The following is a 17,063-nucleotide window of genomic DNA, read 5'->3' on the forward strand; positions in this document are numbered from 1 at the left end:
CGTTTCATACAAGCCAGTTACAAATTAGTCTATAAATAAAGCTAATTCAGACTATCAACTCCACTCAACTCTCTCTGTATTTCTCAGTATGACTATGTTCAGAAGATTGTGGTGTCCGGCGAGTTTCGCGCACAGAAACTCAAGTGAATAATTACCTCTTTTTTTTTAATCCTCTGTGTTCTCCTTGGCTACTAGCAACTGGGGGGGGGGTGAAGGTCACAGAAGGCTTTTGTACCATGTGGACGCGCTGACAGTTGTTGTCAATTCTTAGAATTCTTCATGGGGGAGACAGAAACTACGCGCTATAGCCAGTCCCTCCAGAAAAACGTGATTATGCGATCACATAATTCAATGCATAATCAGTCAAAGTCCGCATATTTATGCGGGGGCCGCATTTTTTCAAATACGCCGCACTTTCGGCGCATAAATTGCCGATTTCCGTGTAAAATATGCGGGGCTTGCATGATTTCATAATCCCTGCATTTTTGTTGCAAAAAAATCACATGTATTTTAGCAGAAAGTTGAAAAATGTTGCGTTTACTTCACACAAGAGCAGCCATTTTCCCCTGTTGCCATGGGAATGTTATGAAGTGATGTGATTACGTCATCGAAAAGCTGCAAACCCCGTGATGAAGCCATGATGAAACCGCAGTTTTTGCAAGTTCCCGCAATTTCATCGCATAAAATTACACAAATATCCCGCATATTCCATCGCATTTTTTAAGAAAACGTGCCGCATAATCAAGGATTTTTGCCCGCAACAATCACAAAAAAACTCTGCATTTTTCTGGAAGGACTGTATAGCTTTAATATTATATCTGGGTGATATTGGGATTCAATTTAAAGGATAGTTTAAACAGACATTTTTCAGACTGTGGATTTCTTGCCCCACCACTTTCATTGGAAGAGCATTAGGAAGCGATCTCGAAGTAATGACAACACCACTCCACGTATCGCAAGCCTTCAATGATCGCCAACCATTATACAGTAGGTTACAAAACCCATTACTCACCTCTTCAAGAGCAGGAAGGTAACATCCGTGTCTGATCCTAGTCCTTTATTTTATTTTTATTTTTTTCGAGCTCTCCAACTAGGAAAAGCCCCACCAATGGTTATCGGTGTTTGTGTTCGCCGTCGGTCACTTTCTTTTGTTGGATGTTAGTCCTTCTGCTGAACATGTAGGTCTTTTCTTAGCAGAACAATCACTGACTGAGTGATGTGTAAAACGCATCTCTCGAGCTTCTGCTTGCAAAAGTCGCCGGACTATACCATTTTGTAAACATAGCCATACTGAGAAATACAGAGAGAGTTATGTGGAGCTGATAGTCTTAATTAGCTTTCTATCAACTCATTTGGCGATGGCTTGAATGTAACGGACGCTCATGGCCAGTATGAAAAGTAGGAATGATTTCAGCAAGCAAAAATGGTTTCAATGTACATGTTTTTAACCTTTATTTAACTCTTTAAATTTACATTTAACTTTAAATTTCTTTTTCAAGAGTGTCCTGGTCAAGACAGGCAGTAGCACCATTTTTATTTAGACAATGTTTAAGACATAAAACAAACGTTAAAATGAATGAATGGATGGATGAATCGCTTTAAGTGTGTGCAATGAAACCAGCTCCCAAAGATTCATGTGGTTTTGTAACTTTATTCAAGATGAGGGAGCAGCATACTTAAACACTCTTTTTCCTAGTTTAGTCTAGATTTTAGGGACAGTTAGAAGAAAAAAGTCCTGGGAGCGTAGACAATAACTATGGGCCCCTGACTATTGATTGTGAACCTAACCTTTAATATCACATATTGGTCTTTCCCTGCTGATATGAAGATGCACTGCACTGCTTTGTTGACTCGGCGTGTCTCTTGATGCAGTGCGTGCCAGCAGCAGCTTCCAGCCACTGGTGTGCCCATCACACGGCAGCGCTTTGACCACATGAGGCAGAAGTTCCGAGAGTACGTCCAGGCACAGACGCTGCGAAACTGGAAGTTCTGGATCGTATCCTTATGAATGTAATTCTGCCAGAGGTTCATTAAAAAAAAACACACTGCCACAAACAAAAACGTACTTACTCTGCATAGGACATGTGTTGAGCACTAAATGTAGCCATCTATTCCTGTGCGGGGTTCTTATGTGTCAGTACTTTGGAGTAGTTGGCTACAGCATCAACTGGCTTCTTCCTCGCTTTGGTGGAATCTCAAATTTTGTTATCTTCCCTAAACCTTTTTCTGTGAATCCAAATTTTCTAATTATGCCAAGCATTTTGCCAGTCTGGAAAGATACTGTTGGGCAGGGAAATGTAGCTTTTACTTTGGTGCAGTACATTTGGTAAGTGACTGAAACCTGGCCTTTGTACATATCTACATATATGCTAATGTAGTTTTAAAGGACATTATTCATCTGGGGCGTCTCAGTGTAATCAGGCAGAATAAATGGCTGTGTGTTGCATATGGCAGTTGCATAAAAAAAAGTAATATTAATCCTTAACTCTATCCTAATGATCACCCAAACCGTTACTGCTGCCCTTATCTTGCAGGCAAGATACGGAGATTAGATTACCATTTTACCATTGTGTGTTGCACAAAAACACCTTGAGGGTGTTTTCTTTCCATGAATATTAAGGTATCTTCGATGGTCGCTCAAGAGATTGTGCATTTATCTAACTGCTGATATAATGACTTTAAAACAAAGTTCTCAAAGAGAATCTTTTCTCTTCACATAGTGTCGAGATGGCAACATTTAGCGTATATTTGACTCATTTTCTTGCCTCTGTGCTATTCAACATTGAGAGCTGACTTATTTTGTTTTTAGTCGACCACTAGTTTGGTGCTGCTTCCGAAACAATGAGCCACTCACTTTCAGTGTTATGACGGAAATTACCATTAAAGAACAAGTCTGGTGGTATTATATATTTTTCTTATTGTTAACAAATCCCAAGAAAAGACCAAAAACCAACAATGAGTTTATCCTACTAACAAGTCTGTGTATCCAAAGCCTGACAGATCTTATCCCTCTGTGCCTATCCGTGCGTTCATAGACATCGGAAAAACCTTTTTCCGAGTGAAAACGTCGTCATTCACGTCCCTTCCTGTGGGAATCAGAGGTGGGAAACTTGGGCCAGATTTTGCTAACAAAGTTTCCCAGTTGGTGACGCGTTGTTGACAACTGACGTTTGATGTAGGCGACTTTGGTTCACTGAACATATTTCAATGACAATAAACTTATTTATTGTGGACAAACGCCTCTGCTGAGAAACATACACAGATATAACATGTTTCAAATTATTCATAAATAGGCCTATGTATATAAAAAAAAAAACACCTTATCTGTGTCCTTTCCCGTTCGTTGTCCTGCAGATAACACAAACACCTGACGATGTGCTGTTTGTATGCTCGCATAAGAAAACAGCAGCAAATTATTGTGGCCTCCATGTTCACCAGGTTTTCACATACCTGATGCTCTAGGCTACGCCCAACTGTTGGTGGCAGTCATGCAACAAGTTGTTATGCCAAACGCCAATATAAAAGAAGAAGAAGAACACGCATCCCGACATGTGAACGCTGGTAGTCGGAAAAACAACGTAATCACGGGGGCGGTCCCTGTCATTCCGAGGTGGCATGAACGCGCCATTAGAGCTCCATTGTTGTCCAAAATGATTACATACGCATCAGTGAGCCACACTGTTGCACTGGGTGCCGTGTTCCTTCTCCTTAGTTTATTTTGAGTCAATCACATGCACCCCGGTCTGCTGTAAATACTCACCAGCGCATCTAATGTCTATTATTCCGCAGTTTAAAATGGTCCCTAACACATTCACTATTTACTCCTTTTTGAGTGACATTTGCTTTAGTTTTAGCATTCATTATTCAGAAATCAACATCCATCTAATATATAATATAAGAAAAGAAGAATTTAATAAGATTTGGGATGTTTTATTAGTATTACTATATAAAGTGTTGTACTTCTTTTCAGCTCCATGTATAGTAAATGGATGTTATGTATTTATACCTTATTTCATGTGGAGAATGTGACTGGTGTAGACCCACAGACACTTTCTACTAAAGATGGCTTCTCAGTGTCTAGTACCGAAATGTTGCCATTGTCTTTGCAAGTTAGTGTGAGAGAGTTTCTTAGCAACTTTTGACCTTCTTGTCTCTCTCTTATGCACCTGTCTAATGTGACAGATGTACATAGCATTTTTCGGTTCACAGTAACATTTGCTTAAAAGAAACTACAGCTGCTGTTATAGGAAATTACTGAGCCCTGTTAAAGGTTAATGTGTTTATGACCTGTTTTTAAAGATGTATGTCTGCAGTAGGAACCAATGGGCTTGGGACTGAGGATATGGGAGTCGGTAAGTATTGAAAGACAGACTAAAGCATCGTTGGAGTTGTTTTTTGGGGATTTGAACACAAGGAAGCTATAGAATAACACCAGCCTATGGACATTGTAAAGCACTTTGCTATGGACATCCTTTGATATACTATGCAATGCTTAATATGAATTCACTAACGTTATAAAAACACTAGTGTGTCACTTTTGAACGACTTCTTTCCTCAACTCCGCGTCAGTTCAGTATCATCATCGAGCCACTGTTTGAGTCCTATAATGGAATGGTGTCCACTGCCAGTGTGGAGGACCTGTGTCGGTCCACTCTGTCCTGGCTGGACCAACACTGTTCCCTGCCTGCCCTGAGACCCAGTGAGTGCAGAACAACTGCTCCCTTAATGCAGAACTTGGGCTGCAACTAAAGCTTATTTTCATTGTCAATTATCCTGGGGATTATTTTCTCAGTGGTTTGGTCTAAAAAATGTCAGAAAATGATGAAAAATGTTGATCAGTGTTTCCCAAAGCCCAAGATGACATCCTCACTTGTCTTGTTTTGTCCACAACTCAATTTTTTTTAGTTTACTTTCATAGAGTAGTGAAGAAACTACTAAATGTTCACATTTAAAGGTGCAGTAGGTAAGACTTATAAAACTAACTTTGTCATATTTGCTGAAACTGACCCTATTATATTAAAAAAAAATCAGGCTCCTCTGTCACCACCTACAGCCTGTAGTGCAATTTGCAAAAATCCACCGCTCCCTGTTCAGATGCACCAATCAGGGCCGGGGGTGTGTGTGGGGGGGGGGTGTCTAACTTTGTGTCAGTCACTGCTCATGCACACGCATTCATTCTCCCTTGTGGGGGGAGGAGCTTAGGAGACCATTTGGGCTTTAGCAGAAAGGAGGGAGGGACTGAGAAGTTGTCATTGTTCAAATTTTTTGGCTAAGTCCTGGATCTTCACAATCCTACCTACAGCATCTTTAAGAAGCTGGAATCAGAGAACTTTTTATTTTTTCGTAAAATAAACGACTCAAACCGATTATCAAAATAGTTGACGATTAATTTAATAGTTTACAGTTAATCAATTCATCTTTGCAGCTCTATGCAGAACCAATATTCCTACAGCAAATATCCATAGTTTGATAGTATTTCTATTGCACATTAGCTGTAATCTGTATTTGTGGTTTCTCTGCGTGTCCCGTCAGTGGTTCTGAGTTCACTCCGTCTCCTGAGTACCACCACAGCCATCCTGACAGACCCCAGCCTACTGCCGGAGCAGGCCACCCTCGCTGTCACCCAGGGCCACCCCGCTGCTGCCCTGGACCACTCCTTACAGCCCGCCATTCGGGACAATATGCACCCCATGTGACTGCGAAGAACAGACTCATTGGAAAGTGAACTGGAATCCACCATAATGCACAGGAGACCACAAGTCAGAGGAGAGCCTGTGCAATGATTCAAAACAGACTCAACATTCAGCTCCGAGACTTTCAATAATGCATAATCACATTCCTATTAAACTCACCAGTTGCAAAAAAGAATGTATTCCAGTACACCTAAAACATCATAGGAACTATTTGTGATCTATGCTTAAATTCTGATAAAAGCATAACGTAGTTGGACTAAACACTTGTATTATTTATAAGCCTCAAAATCTTTGGTGAAGCAGTAGTTATATTATAATATTCTCAATTCCTTTCACATGTCAGCTTATCTTTTCTATGTATCATTTACTGTTGACATCAACTCGATGCAAAATGTCTTTCTACACCTTCCACTGTATTGGGCATCACACACCAGTTCCAGTATTAGACAAACGTAAGACGAAATGAATAGCTTTAGTTGGCAGGGGTTATTTCAGAGTATTAATTTTAATGGTTCTCAAAGTGGAGTTTGCAGACCACCAGGGCTCCAGGGTCCAGAGGGTGAACTATGAAAAGAAAATGAAAGATAGTTCAATTATACTATTACCTGTTCTTGAAGTCACAATAGAAGGAAAGTCTGCTTCGATAAGAGATTTCAGTCTTTCAATTTTGCAATACTAAATCATACCAAGAAACATCATTACTTTAAACCAGGAAAAAGGTTAACTAAACCCTGAGTTATACCAAAAGCCTATACCATAATTTAATTATATGAAGAAAAGAAAAAAATAATTTATCATCACAACTTCCACACCGGAGGCGCACACACACAGCACGCAGTTTAGGCCTATAGAAGACCAATCGTGAATGCACTTGTGGTGTCTTAAATAGTAATGCTGTGATGCTGTATGAAGAGGAATCCGCCGACACTGATCTTGATTATAAAAAGGTTTATTACAAGCAAAGATTCAGCATCAATTTAACAGACCCATGGATATCTGGAGAGACGACCAGCCCAATCTTCAAATGTTGTCGCTCCGACTTTCCTTTGTGTGAGCAACATATATATCCTATGCATTGTATGACCTAAAGTGGGAGGGTGTATGTGTGAGTATATGAACTGGCCAATCGAAGCCTGTTATCTGGCACAACTCCAAAAAAGGTCTCTTCTGTCTTGGGGGGACCCCTACTCATGTTAACAATTTCCAGATGTTCTCAGTAAGTGTAGAGTAAAGTTCATAGGACTCCCTTATAACAAACCTTTAAGCAAAGTTTATAGAAAGTTATAGAATGGTCATATACTACACACTGATACAGGTCTTTTCACAGCAGACATCTTTGTCAGCAGGTGTTTCCAATAACATTAACGATGGCTCTGTTCTATTCAGGTGTCCCAGTGAGCAATGGCATTGTGGCAGTGAGCCAGCCTGAACATTAAGGAGCTAGATGGAACTCAGTCATCACTAACTTGATTATTTACACCTGTGCTTTTCCTACTGCGACATTGTCAAAATGGCTTCCGTGAAAGAAGCCTGTTTGGGAATAAGCCTTCAAAGTGATAATATAGAAAGTTAACTGCCCCACTGTGGCCGCCGTTTAGGACTCAAGTCGTCCACAGAAAAAAATGAGGGAATCAACACGCTAGGTGACGCTATCCCAGTGCACTTGACGCCATTTCGTTGTTGGCTGCAGACGCTCCTCCGGGTCGCCGGGGTGCGCTGTCCTGCGGGCGGGCCCGAAGAGGCGCAGTGTGGGCTTTTTGTTCCCAGCTCTCCTCGGTGCGCTGTCCACTTCAGCACCACAAGCCGAGCAGAGGCAGCGGGGCTAGCTAAACGCTGAAGAAGAGGGACGGAAGACACGGCTCAACATCAGCACCGAGCCAGGTCCCAATATAGAAAATACTGAAACATATCCGCTACAAACGCCGAGACCAACGAGGCAAAATACTGCAGAAAAAGGTAAGAGTTTTCGAAAAAGCTTAAATAGGATCAAGTTGGTGGAGGCAGGGATAATACCGGGCATCACTGAAGAAGAACAAGCTCCCCTTCCCTTCCAGGTTCATAAATAAATACTGCATTTGAGGCGGTGTTTACGTTCGCTTCTTGTTCTGTCTGTGGTGTCTCATATTTTCACCCTATGGCCAGTTTATTAGAGCGAACTGGGGATACTGAAGTAATAAAGGGCTGGACGGAGACCGTGTTTTTGCTGGGCAGCCTCTCCTCGCTTTGCAGATGGTGGGGTTTTATAACTCGTCGATTTCCGCTGCTTCACTGTGACCAGCTGCTGTTTCTTTATCCCCCTCTGTCCTGGCTGCGGGACATTTATCATCACCGTCACTGCTCTCGTATTGTTCTCACATTTTGGCGAATTGAGGGGCGTATTGTGTTGGGAAAAACCGCCTCCACTCAGTTAACACATTTGCGGGAAGCGTTTTATTTCGTATACGCACACAGCAGTAAACTCTATTTCTACACCCAGCCTGCTCTTAAATATCTTGATGTTAGGTTATTTGAAATAGGATTCTCTCAGAGAAACAGCATATTTTGTGGAAAGTTTGTTCACAAAGATGCTTAATTATGAGCTGGGTAGTTTACTGATTTGCATTGAACACTTTGAGTGACTGTTAATAGTTTGTGAATTGATGAAGACTGAAGAGTTATTAGCCTAGGTCATGTGCTGTTGTGTCAATCTAGTTGAAGGGTTAATTTACCCTTTTTTTATTTTTATTTTTTACTGTAAAATACTATACGCTCACTGTAACTGTTTTTTGGTGATGATGTTCTCTTTATACTGTAAATGAGGCAGCTGAGAGGTGTCATTTTATTCACTATGTGAGCCCGGTCATGCAGCGCTGGCAGGCTTAATTGTCAGGTCTGTACACTGGGGGAATTATGTTTCTGACAGCTTCTTTTTCATGTGAAATCTTTGATCTGTCCATTCAGATTGAGCTTAATTTAACCCCTTTGCTGTGGTGGCTTTTGCAGTCTTTCTAGGCTATGCAAAGACACCCCAACATATAATATAACAAACATCAAAACAAATGTATATGCAAAGTATAATGTTCAATTATAGATGTGTTGACACAGAAGGAAAAAAAAAATATTATAATATTATTATTTATATATATATATATATATATATATATATATATATATATATATATATATGGGTTCATAATACACAGTAAAGTCTTTTATTTATTTTCAATAGAGAGGACAGCTCTGACCTGTCTCCTAATACATTGAATAATATTTTGTGATACAAATTATTGATACTAGAGCTGAACCGGTTAGTCCATTTTTCCATTAGTGGATCAATCAGCAGCTATTTCGATAATCAATTCATCGTTTGAATCATTTTTCAAAGCAAAAATGCCAACAAGATGTTTCCAGCTCTATGCTTTGAGGATTTGCAGCTTTTTTATGTCATTGTAAACTGAATATTGTTGGATTTCAGACTGTTGGTCGTCAAAACAAGCAATTTGAATATGTCACCTTGGGTTCTGGGAAATTGTGAAGGACAATTTTTTTCATAAACTGAAAAATGTACTAATTGAGAATGAATCAGTAATGAAAATAATGATTAGTCGCAGCCCTAACTGATAAGGCTGCTGCAAATTCCATTACGATTCACAGCTGTGTGACAACATTCACAAACGCCTACCGCAGTCCATGCCGACATTGCATACGACTGTTTGGCTCGGTCCTTATGAACATCCCACGAATCAGTAATCAGTGCTCAGTTTGTGACATGCTGCTCGGGTAAAAAGGAAAAGTCAGCAGGAGCTGTGTGAGTGGCAGGACAGTGACAGCGCTGACCAAATACTCATCTCCATGGGACTGGAGCGCCGCTGAGCTGCTCTGGCCAGACTAAAAAAAAATACTGAGTGCATCTCGGAAAAGCACATCTTCCATTTTGTCAGAGTGCTGCTGTTGGCGAGATAGGCCCAGGTGAGGTGAGAGGCTGATAGAGGGATTAGCTTGTTGTTGATGTGGCGGGGAGAAATGTCAGTCGCTCTATCTTTCTCTGCAGTCTGTCTCTCGGCTTCTTTCTCCACAAAAAATAAAAAGAAATTACAACATTACACATTACGGCACAAATCCTTCAATTTATTTTTCAGCTCCTGCTACGTGAGTCCCGTCTCTGTGCGAGTTTTTCCTGCGTGTCTCTGCGACGTGTATCGTCACAAGCCAAGCCAATCACAAACCTTTTTAGATCTTGGTAGAAGCACGCTGCATGCTAATTGGCTCACTGACGCTGATGAGATTTACTCTTTTATGTATTGAAATTGGATATTGAATGACGAGGCATTTTTCGATACTTAAGAGGCAATTCGGTTGGTGCCTAAAAAGTACTGAATTGGGTACCCAGCCCTAGTCAGCGCATGCCTCCCCATGTTCTCCTCTCATCCCCCTGGCAGACACACACACACACACACACACACACACACACACACACACACTGCTCCTCCTCCTCCTGTCCTACTTCCTTCTTCTTCAGCTCTCCTGAAGGGCGAAGCCACTGTTGGTGAAACCTCAAGGGGGGGGGGGAGGACAGATGAACGGGTGGCAGAGGAAGGATGGAGACGTAGTTTTTTTTTATCAGGCTGAAGTGTTTCTGGCGAGTACTAATAGCCAGGCATTGTCTCACAATGCCGTGTGTGTGTGTGTGTGTGTGTGTGTGTGTGTGTGTGTTTTAAACAAACACACAAATTGCTGCAATGTGAGAGCACAGCAGGGATGTCTCTGCTTATTCAAAGAAAGTCATGCCAAATAGATTGGGATTTTGCAATAAAATCAGCCTAAGACCGCACTTGAGTTGGCGGGATGAGGACTGTTGCGTAGCCGGGCTGTATGGCATCACTGCAGGTGGTGATTGCTTTATGTTTTATTTAAAAGGCTCGTCAGTGTGTGTTCCTGTCTCAAATCAAAGGGCACTGAGGGAGTATTTCTAGCTAAAGAGCTTACGTTTTACTGCTGTCCTTTCAAGGATGTTGTGTTTTGTGCCGTTTTTGAAGCAAACTTCTCTCAATGATTTGAGTACCAGCACCAGTGGGAAGTTGGACCCCCTCGACATCTAGTACTAATACATTTGAAGCACTTCATACAAAAAAAGCTTACATTTGTCAACATTAAACAACACCATATTGGATTTTGTTCCTTCAGTTGTCTCTGCACCGCCTGTAAAACCTTAAAATTCTTTAGATTTTTTTTTTACCCGTCACACTGCATTTTATAGCATTGTGTTTTTCTCATTATTTAGTCACAGTGTTTATGTTTGATGGGTACGATAATGACGAGCTCTAAACGATGCCTTAACAAAGTAAATAAGTGTATGTTATTAAATTGAGTCCTGCTATTATCCCTCTAAAACAAGGTCAACAAATACCAGTGTACACAATTCTGATGAAATGCTATAGACAGGCCTGGCTATTACAACAAGGCTGCATTAAGGTAACAATGTCGACATGACTTCATTTATTCCAATCACTTTGGTGAACTAGATTCACACTTTTTAAAGACAGTTTTTTTTTTTTTTTTGGACTTACTATAGGTTAAAGGACAGGTCCACAACTTTTCAAGTCTGCCTTTTAAACAATAGTCCGGTGCCTGTATGAACAGTGAAACAGGTTTTGCTTGCTGTAATCATCCCTCCTGTTTTATACTGGCCATTCAAAGATCTCTTCATCATGGGGACAAAATCCACAGATCTGTGTAAAATGAATTCCAAGATGTATGCTGAGTAGGGTTGGATATCGTTTGGATTTTTACGATTCCAATGCCAAACCGGTACTTTTAAAAAGATTCCGATTCCTGAACCGATTCTTGAAAAACTGAAAAATGACATCAAAGATGTAATATCTTTACTAGCGATCACGTCCAGTGAATGGTTAATATGATTTCACATCCATTTTGGTGAGCCCAGAGGGAAAATATGGCATTTTAAAAGTAGCCTACATTTACGGTAGCTAGCCAACAGTAGACTACAGAGAAAGTGTGATATTTTTACTTCCGTTTCGGAGCAACGGAGGGAAAATATTTCAGTCGACACATTAAGTGGAACCGAAATTTGCGTTCTAATCCGGTCTGATTCCTACCGGTTGCGTAGGGGTTTCGGTACCCAACCCTAACCACAAGTGTGTGTTTTCCAAAGTAATTTATTTTATTTTTTTGTACAAAAAAAGGGAACATTGAGACTAAAACAGGACTGTAACTTTGGAAGATACCTGCTTAAATTTGAACTCCGACTGCTAAAGCCTTGTATTACTGTAGCTTTAGATAGTACCAGCCAGTACTGGAGATATCCTGAGGCTGTAAACTGCAACCTTATTTTACGTGAATAAGTGCTATAAGACCCTGGACTGATACGGATCGATACTCAGCACACTCTGCTGGTTGCTGGTTGTCCTTGAGAGGCTGTTACGAGCTATGTTCTGTTTGTTGTGGGGTGTTGCAGCCGTCATCGGAACCCGCAGCAGCCCACTCACAGGCAGAATGCCGCACTTAGGTCACCTGAGATGAATTATCCCCGTAAGAAAATCCCCCACCCCACCGGCTTCACAGCGGGGGCCTGTGTCACAGCGCTCAGGCTGACAAAATAGCACACCATTCTTCCAATGTAAAAGCACATCCATTTTTAATCCTCCTCCTTTGAGAGAACACAAACAGACAACACATACACACTCTCTCTCTCTCTCTCTCTCTCTCTCTCTCTCTCTCTCTCTCTCTCTCTCTCTCTCTCTCTCTCTCTCTCTCTCTCTCTCTGGCTGATTCTCTCTCGCGCTCTTTCTCTCTGTCTCTCTATCTCTCTCTTTCTCTCTGGCTGACTCTCTGTCTGGCTGTCTCTCTCTCTCTCTCTGGCTGACTCTCTCTCTCTGGCTCTCTCTCTCTCTCTCTCTCTCTCTGGCTGACTCTCTCTCTCTCTCTCTCTCTGGCTGACTCTCTCTCTCTCTCTGGCTGACTCTCTCTCTCTCTCTCTCTCTCTCTCTCTCTCTCTCTGGCTGACTCTCTCTCTGGCTGACTCTTTCTGGAGTTTGCTTTTGATGTTTCATCCCGTTTCTCCAACAGCACATGTGTCATCATGTGTGGGTTTTATTTTTGTCCATTTCCAATGCTTGGTGAAGCTATACTCAACTCACTGTGGGAGATTGTATCATTTTTTTGTTCCATTCTGTTTCCCTGTGCCTCCATGTGGCTCACGCCGCATCTACAGGAATAACAATGTGTCCATGGATTCAGTGATTTAGCTGTAGGCTACAACTTACGCCCCCTGTATTTGTTTATGCTTCGTTGTGTTGGCACCATCAGCGATTAGCATCTCCTCTAATGTACCTATAAATATACTGACAGTTTATCCCTGGATAAATACTGAAGAAAACGTAACTGTTTGAACTCTGCAATAGATCAGCCAGTGCCTTCATTGGTATTTCTCCTCATTATGATGTAATTACTTGGAGTATCTTGAAATGCTTCATATCCCTAAAATCAGTACAACCTAAGCTAAAAGGTTATAAGTCAATAAACCATAATTAAAGGACAATTCCGGCGCAAAACGAACCTCGGGGTTAATAACAGATGTGTACCCACTCTGTCGCTCTCTGGGACATGTTTTCATGCTAATCTAATGTGTTTGTAGCTTGAAACAAGCTAGCGCGGACTGCTGATTAGCTTACAACGCTAGTATTCAGGGCACAGGGAAAGTAAAAACAAATCGCTATTTATACCACTAAAAAGGCTCAAAATATCACCACACTTCAACGGTAGCATAATGAGGGTCCCTAAATGTTAACCGAAGCATTGAGAACAACTTTGTAAGTGTACAGACAGTTTATTAAAAAGATAGTTTATAAAGACAGTCGCATTCTCGTATACAGGCGACTGCCGTCTTGGGAGCTACTGTCTTTCTAAATTATCTTTTTAATAAACTGTCTGTACACTTACAAAGTTCTCAATGCTTCGGTTAACATTTAGGGACCCTCATTATGCTACCGTTGAAGTGTGGTGATATTTTGAGCCTTTTTAGTGGTATAATAAGCGATTTGTTTTGACTTTCCCTGTGCCCTGAATACTAGCGTTGTAAGCTAATCAGCAGTCCGCGCTAGCTTGTTTCAAGCTACAAACACATTTGGTTAGCATGAAAACATGTCCCAGAGAGCGACAGAGTGGGTACACATCTGTTATTAACCCCGAGGTTAATTTTGCGCCGGAATTGTCCTTTTAATAAAAGTATTGAAATTGTGTCATGAAAAATACCAAAACCAGTGTTTTCTTTAAAGTTAACTAAATAAACACCAAACATATTGACCCAAAAGACTGGGTGAACAGAATATTTCTTAACGCTACATAGGTTGTTTTAACTATTTTGACTAATCTTTTTTTTTAATTTTTGAGAGCGTTTTGATAGATTCACCTGCAATAGAAAGGTGTAACGTGATAGCGTCATCACCAGCGTACAACGTAATGACGTGGTAGACAGAAGCCTTAGCTTTCTACTGCAAAACGATTGAATGCTCTAACTGTTCTGGTTTTTATTTTTGGATTGATGTAAACAGGATCTTGCAAACAATAATCTCCCGCGGCCGCCAGCGGGCGGTCCGTTCTCTAAAGGTTAAATAGCCTACGGGATGATTCTCAGGCAGATTGTGGAGTTATAAGGAGCGTCTTTTTTTCTATGATTTTTAAGGCGATTTGTGGATGATTATATGCCATGGACATGAACATAACTACTAATAACTTACTCCCAGTTGTGTGTGCATGGGCATGCACCTGTCCATTTCCGCTCACACAGTATATTTGCCTCACATTTCTCCCTCAGCGTCTCACTGTTTTAAAACCCCTCCTGTAAGGCATAAGTCATCTTGATAACCAAATTAGATCGTGAATCTCCTGTATGGGGATAAAGATGCCAAGATTAGCTTCAGCTCATCTGTTTAGAGCCCTTCTTCCTCCCACGACCCTTTGAAATCACACTCGGCATTCTAAGGTGATTGTGTTTTTCTTCACATAGTTTGGATTTAAATCCTGTGGGTCTGTAATGTAACTTTAGGTTTGAGGTCAGCCTCAGAAAGTGTAGAAAGTGTTTAAGGAACTTAGAAGATCAAAAAAATGCCTGCTTCATCCCCTGATCAAAGGGAGCTTAGCCCCAGATTCATCCTCATCAAGAAGCAGAAAAACATTAGATACAATTTACATCAAGGACTGAAAACTGAATAATTCAAGTTTTTGTGGGGTTGGAGGCTGTTTCTAATGAACTTTGTCCCTTGCGCGCTGGTAATAGTTAAATAAGAGTGTTTTATTCAGTAGGTTCCTCAGATCTATTATTACTCAATTAAATATTAGCCACATTAAAACCAGTGCTTTCTTTTCTACCTGACATTTGTTTTTGTGTGTGTGTGTGTGTGTGTGTGTGTGTGTGTGTGTGAGAAAGTAAGAGATGTGTGATGAAACCGAGTTATTGAAGTCAATACAGTCATGAGAAATGGCCGCGCTCTGTTCGAGTCGGGCCCGTTTGAAGCTGTCACCCAGTTACTGCTCAAAGGGCACTGTTTGACTGCTTGTTAGCCATCTGTGTGTGTGTGTGTGTGTGTGTGTGTGTGTGTGTGTGTGTGTGTGTGTCCGTCCCTTGGGATCCTCTTCCTCTATCCCACCGACTTCAGAGCTGCTTTGAAGTTCTTCCTCAGAGGAGAGGTGAAGAGGATGGAAGCGAGAGAGAGAGAGAGAGAGAGAAAGAGGAGGGAGGAGACACTGAGACAAAGAGGGGTGGGAGGAAGAACAGTGAAAACACTTCATTTTTTTTTTATCCCTGCACTTACTCTGTTCATCCCTGAGTTTTTCCTCCCTCATAATTTGAGAATGATGTCATAGGCTGCATGGTGTCTTCTGCGTGACAAAGTGTAGCTGCGTTGTTGGGCTGAGTACGAAATCTCAGGAGAACGCAGAGAAAGAGCGGTCGATGCGAGGAGAACGCTGTGTTAGGAATCTACAGCATATTAGGGTGGTCATGTAGCTGCTCTCGATCAGCTCATGAATAATGGAGGGGATCAGTGTCTAGTTCCATCAGGTGATCCCGGTGTACTTTTCAGGAGGGAGCGCGGTGTGTGTGTGTGTGTGTGTGTGTGTGTGTGTGTGTGTGTGTGTGTGTGTGTGTGTGTGTGTGTGTGTGTGTGTGTGTGTGTGTGTGTGTGTGTGAAGAATGGAGAGAGGCGCAGTGAGAGCAGCTGCTGCGGCCAACACACCCTCAACACACAACCATCTGCCGTGCTGACTACAGAGAACTAATACACACACACACCCTCTATTTAACTCTATCTGCAGTTTTAATGCTCAAATACATCTTTTAATGTAGATAACACAAATACAATATATAGAAAAAAAATGTTTCTTTCATATTTTCAGTGACATTAGGCATGTGTAAAAAGAGAGACAAAAACTTTTGAGCTACTTTGCAATAGCAAATATATGGGGCCCATAGAGCATTGCTACCCAATTTTGCAACATTGTGGAACAAATGCAAGCTAATTAGCCTCCAATGTGTGAAAACCTTAGAAATTAATAACAATTTTTTGATTAGGAAAATTGCCTCATCCAAAATCCACAAAAGACATGACATTTAAATTAGCACCCCCAAAGCTCAACTTGAGCTCTTCAGCTCTGCCGCAAGATATTTACACACACACACACACACACACACACACACACACACACACACACACACACACACACACACACACACACACACACACACACAGTAAAGGCAGGTGTTTTCTGTGCAGAAAATGATTTTTGTAACCTCCTGAATCTGATTGCGGCAGTATATTCTGTGGATAAAGCAAAAGAGTGAGTGAGAAGTGATCCTCTCAGCAGCCCATCCACAGCTGCCATAATCCTGAGTGGGTGAGGGGGTGGAGAGGATTGGGCAGAGATAAGATGACGACTCGGGGATGAAGCTCTCTCTAAGGAAATGAGACACAGAGCCTCATAATGGCTTGTTTGGTGAATTACTAACCCCCCCCTCTCTCTCTCACCCATTAAAAACAGTTTTTACAAGGGTAAACTAATATAATCCCCCACTAGCATCAGCTTGCAGTTCATATGGTCTGTGTAAATCATGTCGAATCGTAATAGCGTTTATTTGGATCACGTACAGTCTTTTGAATAAACCGCATTTTAATTGCTCTGGATAAACAGGATTGTCAGTGGGTGCGTGTCATGAGTGACAATGGTTTCAGCGTGAGTGAAGCTGAGCTGCACCGCGTGGCAGAATTCCATTTATTTACCCCAGAGAGATATGAGGGGGGGGGGGGGAATACAAACAGGAAAAGGTGATGCTGCGAGCAAATACTGTGCTGAAAAGATGAATGCAGGCTCTGACCT

General features: G+C 41.5%; 2 protein-coding genes across 6 annotated transcripts in view; both read left to right on the plus strand.

Moving 5' to 3' along the window:
* LOC116058230 (carbohydrate-responsive element-binding protein) overlaps positions 1–6,022 on the plus strand; it is a 32,862-nt gene extending 26,840 nt beyond the window's left edge. For 3 of the 4 annotated variants that reach the window (XM_035990877.1, XM_031310981.2, XM_035990876.1), the window contains 3 exons: positions 1,873–1,996; positions 4,570–4,699; positions 5,533–6,022. In XM_035990877.1, the coding sequence (XP_035846770.1) occupies positions 1,873–1,996; positions 4,570–4,699; positions 5,533–5,696 (418 nt within the window). In that variant the 3' untranslated portion in view covers positions 5,697–6,022. The remainder of the gene's footprint in view (positions 1–1,872; positions 1,997–4,569; positions 4,700–5,532) is intronic. The other variant, XR_004894921.1, reaches the window with a different exon arrangement.
* A 1,413-nt stretch (positions 6,023–7,435) lies between these two features.
* Positions 7,436–17,063, plus strand: part of srrm3 (serine/arginine repetitive matrix 3) — a 92,016-nt gene continuing 82,388 nt past the window's right edge. The window contains exon 1 of one of the 2 annotated variants that reach the window (XM_031311092.2): positions 7,436–7,649. The gene's annotated coding sequence lies outside the window, so the exon portion shown is untranslated. The remainder of the gene's footprint in view (positions 7,650–17,063) is intronic. The other variant, XM_036008864.1, reaches the window with a different exon arrangement.

This window comes from Sander lucioperca, chromosome 13 (assembly GCF_008315115.2).
Source record: "Sander lucioperca isolate FBNREF2018 chromosome 13, SLUC_FBN_1.2, whole genome shotgun sequence".
NCBI classification, from domain to species: domain Eukaryota; kingdom Metazoa; phylum Chordata; class Actinopteri; order Perciformes; family Percidae; genus Sander; species Sander lucioperca.